Source organism: Capricornis sumatraensis, chromosome 10 (assembly GCF_032405125.1).
Source record: "Capricornis sumatraensis isolate serow.1 chromosome 10, serow.2, whole genome shotgun sequence".
Lineage (NCBI taxonomy): Eukaryota > Metazoa > Chordata > Mammalia > Artiodactyla > Bovidae > Capricornis > Capricornis sumatraensis.
In genome coordinates this window covers 88,674,555-88,695,244 of record NC_091078.1, presented here as the reverse complement: position 1 = coordinate 88,695,244, position 20,690 = coordinate 88,674,555, and the positions used below count along the sequence as shown (strand labels likewise).

Here is a 20,690-nt window from a genome sequence, read left to right as displayed (position 1 = left end):
GCATTTCCTGGTAGTCGTGGAGGTGAGATATGGTGAGTTCTTCAAGGAAGACAATGAAGAGTGTATCGTGGGAGTATTCAGCACGGAGAGTAAGGAGAGCATCATGGGAATATCCAGGGGAGAGAGGGAGCAGAGAGTTTCAGGAACCAGGCCAGGCGTGCTCATAGCCACGGCTTGTTTATACATCAGGGCTGTCAGGGCTGCAGAGCGCCGAGGAAGAGTGGGCTTAGCCAGAGTGAAGGGGAGACGAGGCCAGGAGGAGAAAGGTGAGCATCTCACGGCAGTAATCCTAGCGTCACGCCACGCTTTCAGTGATGGACTGGACAAGCTTAACTGCTTCCTTGGAATGTTCCGTGTGGTTTTCCTCCTTAGTGGAGAAGATAGATATGACAAGGAGTATGAACTGCTCGTGACTCTAATTATTTTCTCTCTTCAGTCCTGGGACTTCCACACAAGAGAGTCTTAGTGCCCTGGTGTGTTTTTTTTTTAGCTATTGATCATTACTGATAGTTTTGAGAAACTGGTTTATCTTTACAAGAGTCTAGTTTCAGAAATTAGTGTTGGGTAGATGTAATAATGTTTAATAGCTGGGATTTTATACTCAGATTTCAAGAGTATATTCTTTGGAAAGAATTTTCATATTACAGAATTTTAAAAAATTATAAGCAGCACTGGTTAGTTTTTAAAAGACACCAGCAAGAATAAAGTGATAACTTGTTAACTTGTAAAGTTAGTGTGTTACTTGCTCTCAAAATACTTCTGGAGAAGCACAAACAATGTTAAAGGGGACAGTGAACTCCGTGCCTTTTGTGTAACTGATGTGCAATAAATACCTGCTTAGTAAGTGCTGAGAGAAGGCAGAGAACCGGACACACCTACAGGACTGGACTGAAGTGCAGCCCATGCCGCGCACCAGCCAGGTGACCTTGGGGGCACTTGTTAACTTCTTTAGTCTTTATTCCTCCATGTGAAGGTGGAGAAGGGCTTCCCGCTCCCAGCACTGTGGGGGTAACGTGAGAGGCTGTCTAGGAACCATCTGCACAGAGCCTGGCATGCGATGGCCACTCAGTACTGGAGGCCGTTGCTCCTCTGTCTTTGGCTGCGGTGGGTGTGGCCATGGTCATTTTTTTTGCTATTTTGTGGTTGTTCAATCGCTCAGTCATGTTCCAACTCTTTGCGACCCCATGGGCTGCAGCACACCAGGCTTCCCTGTCCATCACCAACTCCTGGAGCTTGCTCAAACCCACGTCCTTTGAGTTGGTGATGCCATCCAACCATGTCATCCTCTTTCAGGGGACTTCTCTTCGTGCCTTCAAGCTTTCCCAGCGTCAGGGGCTTTTCCAGTGAGTCAGTACTTCGCATCTGGTGGCTAAAGTATTTTTGCTATAGTTTTTACAAAATAATCCTCTTTTTGAAGAGACCAGGACGTTAGTTTGTCAAGTCTGATGGACTATGAGTAAATGTCTAGGAAAAGGCAAGATTCTGTGAAAGTGTTTTATATTCTGTTTGGAATTTTGCTTTATATCTCAAGATTTAACGTGTCAGAACTCAGAAGGACGGGTTTTAAAGGTCAGTGAGTATGTTAAAAGACAACTGTGACGCATTACACCTAACCTCTCACCCCAGACTAAACTTGGGAACTTGAGTCTTATCTGAGTCTGATTAATCTTTGTCCCTGCATTCAGAGATAAAGGCCCCAAATGCACAGCTTTGATGATACCAGGGGAAGGCCATGTGGCAAGCTCAGGTCTCTGGGTGAGAGTGTGTTACCCTCCCTTGTGCCATAAAGGTGGGCTCTCCTTCCTGACGTCCCTCATTTCAGACTGTGCTGCAGAGCTGCTAAAGTCACTGTCTTTAAGTGTTGGGAGCCTCACCTGATGCACCAGATATGTAAAATGGGTGGATTTTTCTTTTTCAGTCTATTCAAGCGTTATTAAACACTCAAACATTACCAAGCACCAAGTATTAATATTTCCCAGATACTGTTTTAGGTTCCAGGGAAAATGTAACAGGGAATAAGATTCTTCTGCTAGGCAAGCCAGATCCTAGTCTTCAGTTATCTGGCATAATTTCAGAAGTGTTTTAAGTCACCAGAGTAGGAAAAGACAGAAAAAGTGTTTTGGGTGAATGTTCCCATTATTAGATGAGGAAACCAAGGTCTCACAGTCAGTGTGTGGAAGGGCCAGCCTGAGCGGCCCGCCCCCAACCTGTCCGTCACTCCCCTGGCAGCCATTCATCTGTCACCACCAAGATGTTCACCAGATCCATGTATCACCTAGTTGGCATTTTTCTTTAAATTAGTTCCTCCTTTTAAATTAATTTGCATCACTACCATAAATTGAAAATATTCATAAAAATCAACACAAAAAAACAGTGTTATTAAATAGCTAGGTACTGTTCCCTGCAGGAGGCTCAGGGGTTAGATAGCTATTTAATAACCACCCTCAGAGTTTCTCTTTGACCTAAGCAAGGTGGGAAAAGAACTGAAAACAAAGATGACTTTCTCAGGTTGAATGGGAGTGTCGCCTGGTGTCAGATAGCCTGAGCGCTCTGCTGCCTGAAGTCATCTTGTGAGCGTCTGCTGCGTGGGCCCTGCGCTTAGCGACGCCCCATGTTCTACCCATTAGTTGATGTTCCGTCATTGGTGATTCCAGGCTCATAAGGCTTCAGTTTTTCTGTGCGCAGCTTCCCCTTTGGGCACATAGAGCTTCCTGTGAACAAACCCCAGCAGGGTAGGCAGCTGCCTTTTTTGTTGATGTTTAATTTTTTTTCTAGGCAGCTGCCTTTTTAAAGACAAGTCCTTTGTCAGATGAAGGATGTCATAGAGGTAGGAATAATAGCCAGACCTGTATAGACACCTCAGAAAACATTAGTGTCTTCACTCAGGGCCTGGCTGTATTTGACCTCATCAGGGAAAGTGCGCAGGATTCTCTGTAATAAGTCTAAGACTTGTTAAATTGATGCTGCTCTGCAAAATCTCCTTAGCAAAGACTTTATTCTACCATTGAATGCAGAATGGAACCAGATCGAACCTTCCCCCAAACTGACTGTGACATCTGTAGCAGGCACTGATGAATGCCGTGAGGTTTTTTTTTTTTTTTTTTTATGCAGTTTCTTTTTGATGATCATGCCTTCAGGTTGGGGCTCCCATCTCCAGTGTCAGAGTTGGTGACATAATATGGCTTTGGGCATAAAATGTTCTAATTCCTAGTCTAAAAGGGCATCATGTAATTAACTTCCTGCGGCTCAGGAATCAGAATTCATGGTGACCCTCAGCACTCTTATGTGATGAAGAAAAGTCCTCTTGAATCTGACAGCCCCCATCTTCATCAACTGTTTTGTGACCCACAGTCTTCAACCAGATCTGTAAAATTCCCTTCACTCTGCCATAAATTTGCTTACCCCTTGACAGTGAGGCCTTTATAACATCATAAATTGTACCCAGCATTAAATAGGTGACTCCTCTTGGGAGTTTTGTAATTATTGAAAGAGAAAATAGTCAACATCATTGGGGATGGCTGTCCCTAAAACAAACAGGATTGAACCCACTTTGTAACTTTGACTGTTATTAATTCATTTGTACCTTATTTGAGTCCTGTGCTATTCTAGGCACTGAGAACACCCATGTAGCATTATTCCTATCCTCAAGGAGCTCTGGTTCTAGGAAGAGAACGAGGCCAGTGAGTGCTATAAGTGGGCTGGAAAAAAGCTGTTTACAGTGACTGAGAAACTGAGGGAAGAGTTGAACCAGAAACACAGACAGTGCTCGTGCCTCTGAGAAGGCAGCAGCTTTCATTGCCGTAGACTCAGGGCTGTCCCCAGATAGAGTGTGTGTGGAACTGAAAGGACCATCTGCAGATGCCTCTGCCTCCCACTCTGGACTAAGGAGCTTGTTTCACCAAGCCTCTCACAAGAGACCAAACATCTAAATGGAGACATCACATCTTCATGAAGAAATCTGGAGCGATGAATGTGGTTATGTAACAGCAAAGATGTTACAAAATCTGAGGAAAGGCCACACACACACACACACAAAATGGTCAGAGAGTGTGGAGTTAGGAGCAAAGAGAGTGGGTCCAAGTCAGTAATCTGTTACTCAGCCTCTCTGTGCCTTTGTTGCCTCAGCCTATTCAGTTCAGTTCAGGTCAGTCGCTCAGTCGTGTCCAACTCTTTGTGACCCCATGAATCGCAGCACGCCAGGCCTCCCTGTCCATCACCAACTCCTGGAGTTTACCCACACTCAGGTCCGTCAAGTCGGTGATGCCATCTAGCCATCTCATCCTCTGTCGTCCCCTTCTCCTGCTGCCCCCAGTCCCTCCCAGCATCAGAGTCTTTTCCAATGAGTCAACTCTTCACATGAGGTGGCCAAAGTTTTGGAGTTTCAGCCTCAACATCAGTCCTTCCAATGAACGCCCAGGACCGATTTCCCTTAGGATGGACTGGTTGGATCTCCTTGCAGTCCAAGGGACTCTCAAGAGTCTTCTCCAACACCACAGTTCAAAAGCATCAATTCTTCGGCGCTCAGCTTTCTTCACAGTCCACCTCTCACATCCATACATGACCACTGGAAAAACCATAGCCTTGACTAGACAGACCTTGGTTGGCAAAGTAATGTCTCTGCTTTTCAATATGCTGTCTAGGTTGGTTATAACTTTCCTTCCAAGGAGTAGATGCTTCCAAGGAGCATTTTTTAATTTCATGGCTGCAATCACCATCTGCAGTGATTTTTAATAGTGGATAAAGCTCTCACCATGCCTGTTTGAAGAGGTTGGTATACTGTGTCAAGGGTTAGCATATTACAACCTGAAGCCTGTTTTTTACAATAAAATCTTACTGGGATATGGTCACACCCATTCATTTCATGTTGTACGGCTGCTGTCTCACTGCAAAGGCAGCTTGAGTAATTATGACAGAGACCTATGACCCACAACGCTGAACTATGTATCATCTGCCTTTTACAGAAGAAGTTGGCTGACCCCCACACTCAGTGGTCTTGAGGTCATACTGTGCCATCATGAAATCATTATACAATTGAAGTATACATCAGTTGATAGAGGTGTATGGGGCAGAGCTCTCTGTTTCACAGGAGATATAAAGGAGCCCATGATTTGCTAGATGTGTGCTTTTTCTTGAAGAAGAGTCCTTTTTATGTTAGTGAGATGCACACTTAACACAAGTGACTGAGTCCTCAGGTGACAAAGGGCCACACCTGACCACAGATCCTAGCAGGCGTTGTCTTCTCTATTGGGGAGGATGACGGAACTTGAAATACTTTTTAAATTCTATGGAAGATAAACCATGTTGTTCATGAGACAGAACTGGGTGGGGATCTCTAATTGACAGGTGACTTCTAGAGCCCATGGAAGTGGGTCAGGCCCCAGTCTGGGTGCTGGGGATACAATCCCTGCCCTCCTGGGGCTCCCATTCTAGCCTGCACACGTGTCCTCCAAGTCTTTGGGAGGACATCAGAAAGTGCACTGGAAACTCGGATGTTGACGTGTTCCCTCCTAAATTTTTATTGTGTATTACTTATTTTTGAATAGCCCATATATGAATAGGGCTTCCCTGGTGGCTCAGACAGTAAAAAGTCTGCATGCAATGCAGGAGACCCAGGTTTGATCCCTGGGTTGGGAAGATCCCCTGGAGAAAGTATTGGCACCCCACTCCAGTAACCTTGCCTGAAGAATCCCATGGACAGAGGAGCTTGGCGGGCACAGTCCATGGGGTCACAAAGAGTAGGACACAACTGAGCAACTAACACTTCACTTCAGGCATGTACATGATAACCAAAAGATTTTAAAAGGTAGACTGTGAAAAGCAAGTTTCCCTCTATCCCTGACTCCCAGCTGCCTGATTCCCCACCTCAGATGCAACTGCTATTACTGGTTTCATGTATACCTTCCAGTGATATTCTATATATAGATAGGCATTCATGTGCATGTGTGTTATTTTTATTTCTTTCTCTCTCTTTCTGTCTTTCAGGTCTTCTATCCATCTCTAACTACACACACACACACACACACACACTTTTTCTTCCTCAACTTTTAAAAGTGAGTAGCAGATATTACTATGTTTTATCCCTTAATATTTTCTTCAGCAAATGCTATGAACAAGGATGTTTTCTTACATATAAACAACCACAACTTCATCACTGCAGTCACTGATCTAATAATATTGTCTAATAACCAGTCCTTACTCCAATTTCCCCAATTGTTCTTAAAATTTCCTTCATAGCTTAAAAAAATATCCAGGATCATCTCAAGGATTCCTCATTACGTACACTTTTTTCCTCCTGATGCTTCTCTTCATTCTGGGTCATTCACTTCTCACTTCCACTTTGGTTCTTTACCGTGTCTCCTGAGACAGAGTTTCAGTACTCTCTCTTTTCAGCCCCTCTAGGTATAAGCCAGGCCTAAAGAGCAGGATGGATCTTGACGTGGTTAACATGTTTGTGATTGCGGGCGGGACGCTGGCCCTTCCGATCCTGGCATTCGTAGCCTCATTTCTCCTGTGGCCTTCAGCCCTGATAAGAATCTATTACTGGTAAGTTCATTTTACAGTTCAAAATTTTCAAGGGTATCATGATCACACCGCTTTCTGTGCTTTGTGGTTGTGGCTGTTCGACATTTATCCTGAAATTTTCCGGACGTGGGGGCTTCCCAGGTGGCGCTAGTGGTAAGGACCCTCCCTGCAATGCAGGAAACATAAGAGACATGGGTATGATCCTGGGTTGGAAAGATCCCCTGGAGGAGAAAATGGCAGCCTACTCCAGTATTCTTGCCTGGAAAATCCCATAGACAGAGGAGCCTGACAGGCTACAATCTGTGGGGTCGCAGAGTCGGACGTGACTGAGTGGCTGAGCACTCGTTTCAGACTTGCAGAAAAGTTGAAAGGTGTCCTTTTTGGAATGTTGGGAATGTTCCTGAAGAATTGGTGCTGGTAGCTTCTCACCAGGTCAATTCTTCCAGGTTTCCAATGGTGTCTTTGCTCAGGAGACCACTCTCTCTCCTGAAGTCACTGATTCTGTGTGCATTTGTAGGAAGGCATTTGGTTTTTCTTGGTCATTGGATTCTGATCCAGTGATGTTTTGACAGATACAGTTATAGTCACTGAAAAATGAGTTAGAAACACCAGAATCACGAACATGGCGTGGGTAGGACAGAATGTTTTTTGATTTGTCTAAAAGTGTTCATTAGTAAAGTGACAGGAAAAAAGTTTCCAAAACTTCTGTCATTCTTAAATCATTTTCACGCTTCTTGCCGTGTTTGCACACCACCTCTAGTTTTCTTTTGTGTTTTCTTTAGAGTAAATGACTTTAAAACAAAATCTTACATTAATTTCTGAGTGACATAAATATCACTACCTTTAGTGGAAAGCTTGCCATCCTTGCCACAAACAATAAATTAATATAAAAAGTAAAAATTAGCACAATGCTTTGCACTCTGTTCATGAATTCTAGCCTAGATACCGTTGCCTGCCAAGGACTGACTCCTTTCTCTTTGTTACAAAAGCTGAGAGATGTGAGAGCTGCAGAGCTTTTCTCCTTTGATAAAAGCAGGTTTATGGTTGAAAAGAGAGAGAATTTCTCATGACGTGCTTCAGGAACTTTTCATGCCACAGTCCATTTACCAGAGAAAATCACCCCTCACACGCCCATGAATTCATCCCATGATGACGGAAGTACTCAAATCGACCTGGTTCCTCTCTGTGCCATAGGGAAGCGCATTGAGATTTAACCAGGACTTCTGGAACATAGGACTACCTTCTGAGCCCCCAAGGAAGAATGCAGGGAAACTGTGCTTGTGCCCTTTATCCGCCCTCCCTTCTGGCTCCCTTTTGTTTCATTAGAGGGTGGAATTTTCCGCCTGCCAGCCAGGCTCTGATCCTTGAAAAGAAGCTAATTGAACAGAAGGGAGCTTTCATCTTTCACTCTCTCTTGTGGGGAGGTGATGACCCCTTTAGTGGGTTACCTAAGACCCACCTCTGTGTTGATGAAGCTAAGACTCTGGCTGCTTAGAGGCCATTGCCTTTGCAGCACTCCAGCACAGCAGGAGTGCTGTGGGGCCAAGACGCCTATGAGACCCCTGACGTGGAGAGACCAGAGTGGTGTGCCCCCCTCAGTCCTGCAGAGGCACCGAGGACCTACACACACAAATTCCATTTTTTTTAAGTCAAAGTGAAGCAGAGAGCGCAGCTCCGTGATGTGTCCCATAACCGTGGATGTGGCTGCAAACAGAGATGTGATTGTTCCACCCAAAGGCTATTTCTACCAACCACACATGGAAACCAGCCTCTGTGCTGCACAGTCCCCCACCCCCAAGTTCCTCAGGCCATCATGGAGAGAGCTTTAGGACTGTTAGAATAATTTAGATGCTTCATCTTTCAAGAGAAAATTAATGTCATTGCAAATAATTGACTTTTTTGAGTTAAAACTCGTGGTTTAGACTTCACCATTTTAAAGCATACATTTAATTGGTTTTTATATATTCACAGTATTGTGAATTGCCACCATCTAATTGAGAACATTCTCATCTCCCCTCACAAGAACCCCCATACCTGTTAACAGATACTCCCTATTTTCTCTCTTCATTCCCTGGCAACTAGTAATCTGTCTCTTTGGATTTTCCTGTTGGTGACATTTTTGTATTTGGCTTCTTGTACTTTTCAAGGCTCACCCGTGCTGCAGCATGTATCTGTACTTCATTCATTGTGATGACTGCATAGTGGTCCATGGTGTGGTTTACACCGCATGTGATTCATCCAAATGGACATTTGTGTTGGTTCCACTTTTTGGCTATTATGAAGAATGCCTCATCGCATGGAATTCACTTTTATTAACAAGTGAAGTTCAGTGAAGTGAAAGTCACTCAGTCGTGATCGACTCTTTGTGACCACATGGACTATACAGTCCATGGAATTCTCCAGGCCAGAATACTTGAGTGGGTAGCCTTTCCCTTCTCCAGGGGATCTTCCCAACCCAGGGATCAAACCCAGGTTTCCTGCATTGCAGGCAGATTCTATTAACAAGTAATACCGCCGAAATTCAGAGGGGCCCCACAGAGAACACTCAGCCCTTTATTTCACCCCACAGGCGCATGTGACTGTAAAGCCTGCCCTGGCTTGTCACTCCACTCAGAGCTGTAGCTGGAGGATGAACACAATGCTCTTTATTTCATGAACTTGGCCACACAGGCCAAGAAGAAACCCCAGTTGGCTGTCGGGTGAAAATCCTGGAAATCCTTGCGGATTATGCCGGGTAGTGTTGTGGCATGGGGGCTGTGATTATAGTATTAGAACCTGTAATGCCGCTGCAGAGAGCTGCCCAAATTCTTGTGAGCGGCTCCCCCAACCCCACCGAGACGCACAGCCTGTCTCCTTCAAGTCACCTCACCGTGAGTGACGCTGACACAGTGGTTGTCATAGGATGAGCAGCTTTGTGTCAGTCCCCATGTCCCTTAACCACAGCTACTCCTCCAAAGGCCTTCAGCCACTCAGCTGCCCGTGACGGCCACCTGTAGGCTCCCCCTGCAGACCTGGCTCAGTTCAGTTAATTTTCAGAGTCGCGGCGTGAACAGGAGCAGCAGGCAGCACGGGTAACTGCTGTTGCTGCTGCTTAGCCGCTCAGTCGTGTCCGAGTCTTTGTGACCCCCTGGACTGTAGCCTGCCAGGCTCCTCTGTGCATGTGATTTTCCAGGCAAGAATACTGGAGTGGGTTGCCATGCCCTCCTCCAGGGGATCTTCCCCACCCATGGATCGAACACGGTCTCCTGTGGCTCCTTCATTGCAGGTGGACTCTTTACTGCTGAGCCACCAGAGGAGCCCGCAGAGGTAGCTGGACATCCCAAAGACTCTGAGCCTCCCTGCTGAGCAAGCATGCGGGTGTGAGGATGGCCTCTCAGGTTCCCTCTGTCCCTGGACTTCCCTGTGGGTCTCCTGAGCTCCTCGGGGCTCAGCAGCAGTGTCCCCAGTGGGCCACAGCCAGTCTTGGCAACAGCTCTCTCTGGGTCTAAGTGTCCCTGGAACGTGGCTGGCACAGTCCCACAGTGATGGGGACTGTGGTTGCTCCTTCAGGAGGCACCACGTGCTTGGCCGAGAGAGTCCACAGAGTGCCATGCTGAGGATGCCGTTGCCACTGTGGGTGACATCAGGGGCCACTCTGGTTTTCATTGTATAAACTGTCAACACTGTTCACGGGATGAAAAAACTAACATTTTAAAAGATTTTTGTTTTCCCAAAGAGACTCAGTTGTGCAATCAAGAAATCATATACTTAAGAAGCGGATAAGAATTAGAAAAAAAGAAATAAACTGATGTTTCAGATGGCTTGATTGTGTACATAGAAAGTCTGAAATAATAATGATATCTGTGGATTATTTATTAGAATTAAAAAGTGAATTTGGCAAGATTGCTAAATACAAGATAAGTTAACAGGACTTCCCTGGCAGTCCAGTGGTTAAGACTCTGTGCTTCCACTGCAGAGGACATGGGTTCGATCCCTGGTCCAGGAACTAAAATTCCACATCCTATACAGTGGAATTAAAAATAAATTTAAAAATGAATAAATAAATAAAGATATTTCAGGACTCTTGGCCTGAGATAAACAAAGTCCAAAACCTTGCATTAGTCAACATGGCGATGTATTAAAAAAAATCAGTTTTATTCTTATTTCATAGCAACAAACAAATAGAACGTTTAAAGTCTTTTACTGATACCGTTTACCATAAGGAAAGAAATAGTGCTATATTTTACAACATGAATGATCCTTACAAACATAATATCAAGTGAAAGTAGTCAAATACAAATAACTTACTGTATGATAAAGTCCTATAGCATGTAAAACCGTCTTGTTTGAAGGAGAGCTAGTGGTCACCTTTAGGAGGTAAAGCATCTGTGATGCTGGTTGTAGTCTAGACCCTGATCTGGGCGGCAGATGGTGGGCTCATCCACTTTGTGCAGATTCATCAGGCTGTACACTTATAATATGTGTGCCTTTCTATATTCTTTATACTTCCATGGAAAGTTACTCTAAAAAACAACAGTGAAGAATGTGGAGAAATTGGGTCCCTCATATTTTGCTAGTGGGAATGGGAAATGATGCAGGCATTTTGGAATACAATCTGGGAATTTCTCAAAAGGTTAGAAAAGGTTTTTTTTTTTTTAAAAAGCTGCTATATGACCCAGAAATTCTACTCTTAGGTGAATTGAAAACAGGAGAACAGAAAGCATATATCCGCAGGAAAACTGATATATGTATGTTCATAATGGCATTATCCCTAAGAGCTGAGAGGTGGAAACAACTGTCCGTCAACAGATAAATGGATAAACAAATGTGACCTATCCATACAATGGAATATTGTTTAGCCTGAAAAAGGAATGAAATACTTTTGATTTCTCCATCAAATATGAATGAGAGTCTTGCTGGGTAGAGTATTCGTGTTGTATATTCTTCCCTTTGATCACTTTAAATATATCACACGATTCCCTTCTGGCTTGTAGAGTTTCTACTGAGAAATCAAAACCTTTCCAGAAAAGCAACAGTGAAGAGAATTCAGCGCCACCAAACCAGCTTTATTAAAAATGCTGAAGGAACTTCTCTAGGCAGGAAACGTAAGAGAAGGAAAAGACCTACACAAAATAAACCCAGAACAATTAAGAAAATGGCAATAGGATCATACACATGGATAGTTACCTTATCAGTTCAGTCCAGTTCAGTCGTTCAGTCCAGTTCAGTCATTCAGTCATGTCTGACTCTTTGCAACCCCATGAACCACAGCACGCCAGGCCTCCCTGTCCATCACCAACTCCTGGAGCCTACCCAAACTCATGTCCATCGAGTCGGTGATGCCATCCAACCATCTCATCCTCTGTTGTCCCCTTCTCCTGCTGCCCTCAATCTTTCCCAGCATCAGGATCTTTTCAAATGAATCAGCTCTTCGCATGAGGTAGCCAAAGTATTGGAGTTTCAGCTTCAGCATCAGTCCTTCCAATGAACACCCAGGACTGATCTCCTTTAGGATGGACTGGATGGATCTCCTTGCAGTCCAAGGGACTCTCAAGAGTCTTCTCCAACACCACAGTTCAAAAGGATCAATTCTTCGGTGCTCAGCTTTCTTTATAGTCCAACCCTCACATCCATACATGACTACTGGGAAAACCATGGCCTTGACTAGATGGACCTTTGTTGGCAAAGTAATGTCTCTGCTTTTTAATATGCTGTCTGCTGCTGCTGCTGCTAAGTCGCTTCAGTCGTGTCTGACTCTGTGCGACCCCATAGATGGCAGCCCACCAGGCTCCTCCGTCCCTGGGATTCTCCAGGCAAGAACACTGGCGTGGATTGCCATTTCCTTCTCCAATGCATGAAAGTGAAAAGTGAAGGTGAAGTCGCTCAGTCGTGTCTGACTCTTCGCGACCCCATGGACTGGAGCCCACCAGGCTCCTCTGTCCATGGGATTTTCCAGGCAAGAGTACTGGAGTGGAATGCCATCGCCTTCTCCGAATATGCTGTCTAGGTTGGTCATAACTTTGCTTCCAAGGAGTAAGCTTATATGTAAACGCATTAAATGCACCAACTAAAAGATGTAGACTGGCTGAGCAGGTGAAAACCTGTGTACATATGCACTTCTACTTAACAGACCACTCTACTTAACCCCCCAAATTGTATGTAAGTATTTTATATAGTTAGGTTAATCATGTTTCCATTATGGCTTGCAACTGTAATTATCTTTTATTTTTTGTCTGGCTATTGATTGTGAAAACTGAGCATCTTTTACTATTGTGGATATACTACTGTTATTTGCTTAATCCTATTGTATCATGATGGGTCAACAGAAAATGATAGAATTCTGTATCAGTTACTACCATTTAATAGAAAATCCTGTAATCATTTTTTAAAATCCAAAAAAAAAAGGAATGAAGTACTGATACGTTCTATAATGGATGAACTTGAAAACATGTTAAGTAAAATATATCAGACACAAAAGGCCACATATTGAATAGACCCATTTATAGAAAATATGTAGAATCCATAGAGACTTGAAGTGAGCTGGTGGATGCCCGGAGGCGCAAGGGGAGGGAAATGGGAAGTGAGTGATAATGGGTATGGATTTCTTTCTCTTTTTTTATTGTGGTAAAATATACACAATAAAAAATTTACCATTTTAACTGCTTTTTAAGTGGGTAGTTGAGTTTCTTTTTGATGGAAATGTTCCAGGATTAATGGTGATGGTTGTATAACTTTATGAACACTATAACTATCAGTTGTACCATTTAAAAGGGTAAATTTTAGGGTATATAAACTGCATCTCTATAAAAAGAAATGAATATTCAACATCCTTGTTATTAGGGAACATGCAAATCAAAACCTCAGTGATACCTTACACACACATTAGGATAGGTGTTAGTTTTTAAAAAAATGAAAAATAGCAAGTTTTGGTGAGTATGTAGAGAAGTTGGAACCCTTGCGCTTTGCTTGTAGAAATGTAAAGTGGTATAACTACCATGCAAAAGTTTAGGGGTTCCTCGGAAAGTTTAATACAGAATTACTTTGTGTTTGTGTGTGCGCGCGCGTGTGTGCGTACGCGCACTCAGTCATGTCCAGTTGCTTGCAACCTCATGGACTGCAGCCCTCCAGGCTCCTCTGTCCTTGGGATTTCCCAGGCAAGAATACTGGAGGGGGTTGCCGTTTCCTCCTCTAGGAGATGTTCCCAACCCAGGGATCGAACCTGGATCTCCTGGCTTGCAGGCAGATTCTCCTACACCACTGAGCCACTGAGGGAGCACCATCAGAATTACTGTATGATCCAACTATTCTACTTCTGGGTATATACATCAAAGTATTGAAAGCAAGGACTCAAACAGATCCTTATTTACCAATGTACATAGCAGTGTTATTCATAATTGCCAACAGAATGGAAATAATCCAAATGTCCATCAACCGATAAATGATAAACAAGATGTGTTATATACATACAGTGGGATATTATTCAACCTTACAAAGCAAAAAAATTCTGATGTAGTGCAGAAAACGGATGAACTTTGAAAGCATTATGCTAAGTGAAATAATCCAGTCACCAAAGAACAGATATTGTATGATTCCACTTATATGGCTGTCATATGTGTTACAAAAGTTTCCATGTTTTTCCCTTGAATTTTGGCAAATGGTATATTTGAAGAATAGAATCTTTTTTATATAATACTGAAAGTGCCATTTATTGGCTACTTCCTGTGTGTTGGGCATTGAACAAAACTGTAACGGCTTATCTCATTAAAAAAAATTTTTTTTTTATTATCTCTTTTAGTCTTAACCATGTCCTCAGTAGAATGCAATAGTTTTCCATATTGTAGATGAGGAAATTGAGTTTCATGATCATATAGCCAAAAAATGAATGAGCTGGGATATAAATGAGTGAACAAATTCATGTTACCATGTCATGACTTAGAACTTTGAAATATGCATATTTTGTCATAAAGAGAGCTGTTAAGCTAGCCAGTTTTATTGTATCTTTAATGTTTTGAGTAGGCAATATATTCATTGAAAAAGTACTAAAAAGAACATGATAAGTCTCCCTCCCACCATTATTCCCTCTCCACCTACCTGTCAAGAGTATTTCATACCTCCGCTCCAGATACTCATCTTAATAGCATCTTGTATATGATCCCATGCCTTTTGTATGCAAGTACAAGTAACTATAAATATTTATCTTCCTCTCCCTCTCCCTTTATTTTATACAAAGGGTTTAAAGCTGATCCACTTAGGCTATTTGCTATTGCATATCTTGGCTACCTCTTTGGTGCGAAGTATACCACAAAGTCAATCTCTGATTGAATTAATTATCTTGCATCTTGGAGGATTCTTCATATAGAGTGTTCAATTTCTTTAGATGGTAATTTCATATTGAAATCATTTCCAGGCCAAACTCCAGCACTGCCAAGTCTTATGTAACCCAGAGAAGCTGAGCTTTCAACCAACTGCCATATGTTGTAAGGAGTAAAACCAGAGAACAGATGAGATAATTCTTAAGAAACAAGTTCTTACTCCCAAAGTCTGTAGGAAAAATATATTTGGAGTGCAAGGCAGAGGAGGGCATATGACTTCTATTGAGCTTATGTACCATAGTGGAAATAATGTCTCTGCAAAATCAAATGTGTGTTACCATAAATTCTGCATCACAGTGAAAATCCACACTTTTTTGTGGTTTAATTTTTTGTCAATTAAAATCCACTTCTTGAGAACAATCAGCTTCTTTGAAATCACAGTATCACTAAATATGAGAAAGATTCTGTTTGGCCAGCCCTGGTCTGTAAGTGATTCCCTGGACCCAGGAAAGGGACCAAGTTTCCAGAGCCCTGAAGACAAGGGATAACACCCCAAAATATGGCCTCATCTTCCACTCCACATTCATTGGCCAGGCAGCCATCAAAAGCAAAGGCCACATCTCCCAATACCTGGGAGACAAATACTGTATCACCTTATAAACTGATTGCTTCTCTGAGGTGCCCTCAGCTGTATTTCTGGAGAAACTTCAAGAGCAAGTTGAGGAGCAGCTGTCCTTCTATGAGACTGAAGAGGTGCCCTGCAGGAATCTGGATGTTGTGATAGAGACAATTGTTCAGGCAGAGGAAGCTGATGCTGAGATTACTAGGGAGCTGGAGAAACAGGAGAAGAAATGCTTGAAGAAGAAAAAGAAGGGCTGGTTGCAGTTCCCCTCACATATTTGGAAAACTGCAGCAGTGCTCAGGAGGAGTGCCAGGAGACGAGCGCAAGACCGAAGAAGAAGAAAGTGGAAGCCTCTGGAGGCCCGTCGGGAGACTAGAATGGAGGAGTCATCTGTGTCTTTCTCCAAACCCAAGAAAAAGAAATCCTCTTCCAAGGAGGAGCTGGTTAGTAGTAATCTTGAAGAGACAGCTGGCGGTGGAAGTCTTCCCAGAGGAAGAGATCTTTCCCAATAGAGGAACCAGTTAGTGACCCTGAAGGGTCAGGAAACAAGAGTATCCCCAAGAAAAAGGGGGAGATTCTCCTCCAGGGAGGAACTGTAACCAGTGGACCTGAAGAGGCTGCTGCCAGCAAGAGCATCAGCTGCAAGGGATGAGAAAGTTCCTAAGAGCTGTCCCAGGAAGACTAGACTGGATGTTTCACCGAAAGGTCAGGCCCATGGAGCTGTTTCACAACCCATCCCCTGTGTCCCAGTGAGAACAAATTTCCAAGAATAGATAAATAAATAAGGCTAAGACTCAAATGCAGGGATTTTGTTGGTTGAAATCAGCTTGCTCAGATAGAATCACAAACAGGCAAATGTGTTTCTCACAGAGAGGCAGTCACTGGAATCACTCAAGGCGACAGCTGTGAGGTGTGTGGAGTCCTGAGACAACAAGGAATTCAGACATCTCCCGGTCAGTCTCCGGTTGTCCTCTCTTCCCATGCAGGGATGTGTGGGTGTGGAGTAACCCCTCCACCAGCAATGGCAGCCTTGATGACAATCTGATTCCTCATCTCCACAAATAAATAGCAAGTTGCAGGTGACAAGAGGGAACACACTTTATCTTTAAGTCTTTTGATGCATTTCCTACCAATTAAAGTACCTCTGTGGTAAGGTCTCCAGGCCAGCTGCACTGCACCCTGCGGCACTCAGGCCCACAGGTCCACGGCTGCTCGGCCCAGATTTCAGGCATCAGTGAACATGGTCCACCAGGAGCTGCCAGCCGGCTCTCCGCAAGGGGAAACCACCTTTGTCTTGGCCTCTCCAGAGTCCTTCCCAGCCCTACCACCAGCCGTTTTGAATTCTCCTGAAACTCAACTGAGCCCTACCACCAGCCTTCTTTGCCCTGCGATTCAAACTACTAAAAATACTTATTAACAGAGGGTTATTGCATGTCATGCTTCTTAAGAAAATGTCCCCTTTTCCCTTTCTGATAGTGTGCTTAGAAACATTTATACCAGAATATTCACATAAGGTACTTTCTGGAATGGCCTGACTTAGTGGTCCTCAAGGGTGACTGTGTAGAGGACGAGGGCTGGGAGAATCGTTGCTCTTACTTCGAAGTAAAGCTGTACAGAGTCCGCCTCCCGAAGCTGGTTCTCTGGCGCTCGCTGACTTTGATTTTGCCTGTGTTTTCCGTCCCCAGGTACTGGCGGAGGACGCTGGGCATGCAGGTCCGCTATGTACGCCACGGAGACTATCAGTTCTGCTACTCCTTCCGCGGCAGGCCTGGCCACAAACCTTCCATCCTCATGCTCCACGGGTTCTCTGCCCACAAGGACATGTGGCTCAGCATGGTCAAGGTGGGGTGCTAGAGCCCTCCCTCTTCAGTGGGTGTCACTCAGTAAAAAAAAAAGAAGAGAGGGGGTTCTACTTGAATATGATGTCATCAGGAGTGATAGAAAGCAGAGGGAACCCGGTATAATGGCTCAAAGCACCCTAAACTAGTATAGTATATTATTCAGATCCTTTTATCAGACAGAACTTACTGAGCTGATGTTATTTATAAAATCAGTGCCTCACCAACGATTTTACCTTATGACTATTTCTTTGGAAAGTTTCTGATACTCTGCTTCATATTCGGACTGTCATGACTATCAAAGGCCAGGTTTTGAAAAGTCATTTCTGTATACTCCAGGATTCCCCTCTTCTTCCCTTCTCTGCTTCTCCTTCTCTCTCCCCATCTCCTCTTCCTCTCTTCCTTCCATTTCTGCTTTCTCTTTTCCTTAGCCCTTTAGAGAAGCAGTCTTGATCTGACAGCTTTCTGGGATGGTTTCTCAAATCACTCACTTTCTGTCCTGGTTTATTTGGTTGTGTCAGCTTGCTTTAGTTGGTAAAAGTGAACAGCTGGTGAAGATAGGGGCTGGGAGAGGTCTGGCAGAGAAGGACCCCAGGCTCCCACCTCAAGCAGGACCTGACTAATCCCAGGCATGCTCTGCATTAAGACGAAAAGGCTCACACATCCCCTAGTTTCTTATTTCCAGAGTTCAGTATGAGGACAGTCATTGTGCTTTAATGAACCTCTGACTTCCTCTTCATCTTTCATATAACTGGTTAGTTGTTTATTGATAGCTGATATATCTCAAATTCCTGGTTAAATGTGGCATATATTTAAATGGAAGAAGGTGTTTAGGATAAAAATACCTAAGGAATTAGATCTTAATGTTAAAAAAAAAAAAAAGAGTTAAGACCATAGCGCAATCAGACATGATTCTTAGGAGAAGTGTTACTCTTGTGGGCTCTGGAGCTGACCGGGGCTCTGGGAGAACAGAATCACCCAGTGTATTAATGGTTGCAAGTTGGTGGCTGTGAGACTGGGATAAGCATAGAAGGGATGAAGGAAAGGAGAAGGAAGCAGGGCCTGCCAACTGGTGTCAGGAAAGAGCGAAGGATGCAAGCTGCTCCCCGACCTCTGCTCTCCCCTTTCCAGTCATCCCGAGGCCTCTCACATTAGACTGTGGGGGCTTCTGCTCTCTGTAAGGCTCCTGGCAGTGTTTATTCATGTCAGATGTTACTAGGGGAAGACACGGGATGGTTTAGGTTCCTTCCTCCCCAGCGGGGAGGCTGTCCAGGTCACTTGGTAAGTTGGGGGAGTCTCCCCAGAAACATGGGCAGACATGTTCTGACACCACATTCTGACTCTCTGGGCCTGTGTGTCTGCAGTTCCTCCCGAAGAACCTGCACCTGGTCTGCGTGGACATGCCAGGGCATGAGGGCACCACCCGCTCCTCACTGGATGACCTGTCCATAGATGGGCAAGTCAAGAGGATACACCAGGTAAGCAGGGAGGCTCCACCAAAAAACTGCCCAGGTGGGTCTTGCCCACCGTTGCATCCTCAAGTCTGAAGAACAGTCAACACGGGTTCTGTTTCGACTCATAATTGCAAACAAAATGGCAGCAGCCCAGTGGTATCCTCGGTCAGCTGTAGAGGGCCAGGGGTTATTGCTGACTTCTTTAAATGTATTATAACTGTTTCTGGAGAAATACAATCTCATTTTCTCAACTCTTCAAAAAGGGAGTTTAGAATTCCTCAAGACCGTTTACTTTTTTAGAGTGTATTTTTTCGGTTACCAGCTGCTTGATGACGGTAACAGCATGTCTGCCTAGTTGTGGGGGATGGGGAGGGTGATCTTTTCATTTTGTTCTGATTTAGTATCTTTCTTCAGCCCTGTCTGACTGCGCTTTCAAAGTCATGGGGCTCATGAACCATTTCAAAATTTAATGGTTCATACTCTTCAAGTTGACATTAAATATTTTCTCCATTCAAGGATGTTTATTTAATGTCTGCCCCTCTCCTCTCTTTAAACTGTGTATTATTTGGGAGCAAGGAACCTTGTTTCTTTGACCTTTTGCTGTATCCTGAGCAGCTGACCATGGTTGCTTGTACATAATAGATACCCAATAAATATTTTTTAGATGAATGGGTAGATGTAGGGGATAGTTGGTTGAATGGTTGGATAGAGGAAAGTTGGATGGATGGTTGGATGGATGGTCGAATGGTTGAATAGATGAATGGATAGATAGTTATATGAATGGATGTTTGGATGGTTGAATAGATGGATGGGTGGATAGCTGTATGAATGGATGGGTGAATGGTCGGGTAGACAGATGGATAGATAGTTACATTAATGGATATTTAGATGGATGGGAAGCGCTGTAAATTATAGCCAGTCAGCAAACTATGGCCTGTGGGCTTCATTTGATCTGCCACTAAGCTGTTTATTGGAAGACAGCCACAGTTACCCGTTTACATGTTGTCTTTAGCTGCTTTTGTGCTACAGCAGGAGAGTTGAATAGTTGCAGCAGAGATAATAGGCACACAGAGCAGAAAATATTTACTCTTGGGATCTTTATTTTAAAAATTTGCTGGCTCATGAATTTGAGGGATCTTTGTTGATTTTATACTTACAAACGACCCCTCAATAACCTATGTGAGGTAAAGAAAAGTACACGCATATAACAGGGCTCATCTGGATAATCTAGATTTCAGATCCCCTTTCGTCAATAGCCCTTTTCTGCTTGTCCCCATAGGAAGTACAAAAGTTTTCAACTCTGGAATCCCCATTGTCATTGTCCGCAGTTGTATAACCAAGCCCCTTTCTCATTTCCCTTTCTAGTTTGTAGAATGCCTCAAGCTGAACAAAAAGCCCTTCCACCTGGTAGGCACCTCCATGGGCGGCCACGTGGCTGGGGTGTATGCTGCTTACTACCCATCAGATGTCTGCAGCCTGTCCCTTGTGTGCCCTGCTGGTGAGTTGTAAGACTCAGATCACCCAGTGAGTGATGTGGACGCAGCGGGACCTGAATCTCTGAAGAAGTCAATGGCGGTTTCTGCTGTGACTGTCTTTTTAGAATCATTTTTTTGACAGTATTGTAGAGATACTAAAAAAAAATTGCCTTAGTGGTACAATCAAGCAGTAGTTGCATAACCATAATTATAACTATATTGAGCTTTAAAATATAGAGCCAGCTTTGTCCCACAAAGAATCGGAGGTGGTTATTTTAAAAGTGTATAAAACTTCACAGCATGTAAATACTTTGAAGTATAATGATAATATTAACGTCTAACATTTATTGAATTTTTATGAGCTAAACTCTTTATATGGATTTAATCCTTGCCATAACCTTGGGAGGTGAAAGTACTGTTATTATGTGTCTTTCTTTTTTGGCTGAAAACTCAGAGATCTTTTTCATTGCAAGATTTTTTTTTTAAAT

General features: G+C 43.7%; 1 protein-coding gene across 1 annotated transcript in view; it reads left to right on the top strand.

Annotated features, from left to right (window-relative positions):
* The window catches only part of ABHD6 (abhydrolase domain containing 6, acylglycerol lipase), a 48,726-nt gene that overhangs the window by 15,993 nt on the left and 12,043 nt on the right, over nucleotides 1-20,690 (top strand). Inside the window, exons 2-5 of the mRNA XM_068982462.1 lie at nucleotides 6,391-6,543; nucleotides 17,121-17,277; nucleotides 18,638-18,751; nucleotides 20,093-20,225. Coding sequence (XP_068838563.1) covers nucleotides 6,425-6,543; nucleotides 17,121-17,277; nucleotides 18,638-18,751; nucleotides 20,093-20,225 — 523 coding nt within the window. The 5' untranslated portion in view covers nucleotides 6,391-6,424. The remainder of the gene's footprint in view (nucleotides 1-6,390; nucleotides 6,544-17,120; nucleotides 17,278-18,637; nucleotides 18,752-20,092; nucleotides 20,226-20,690) is intronic.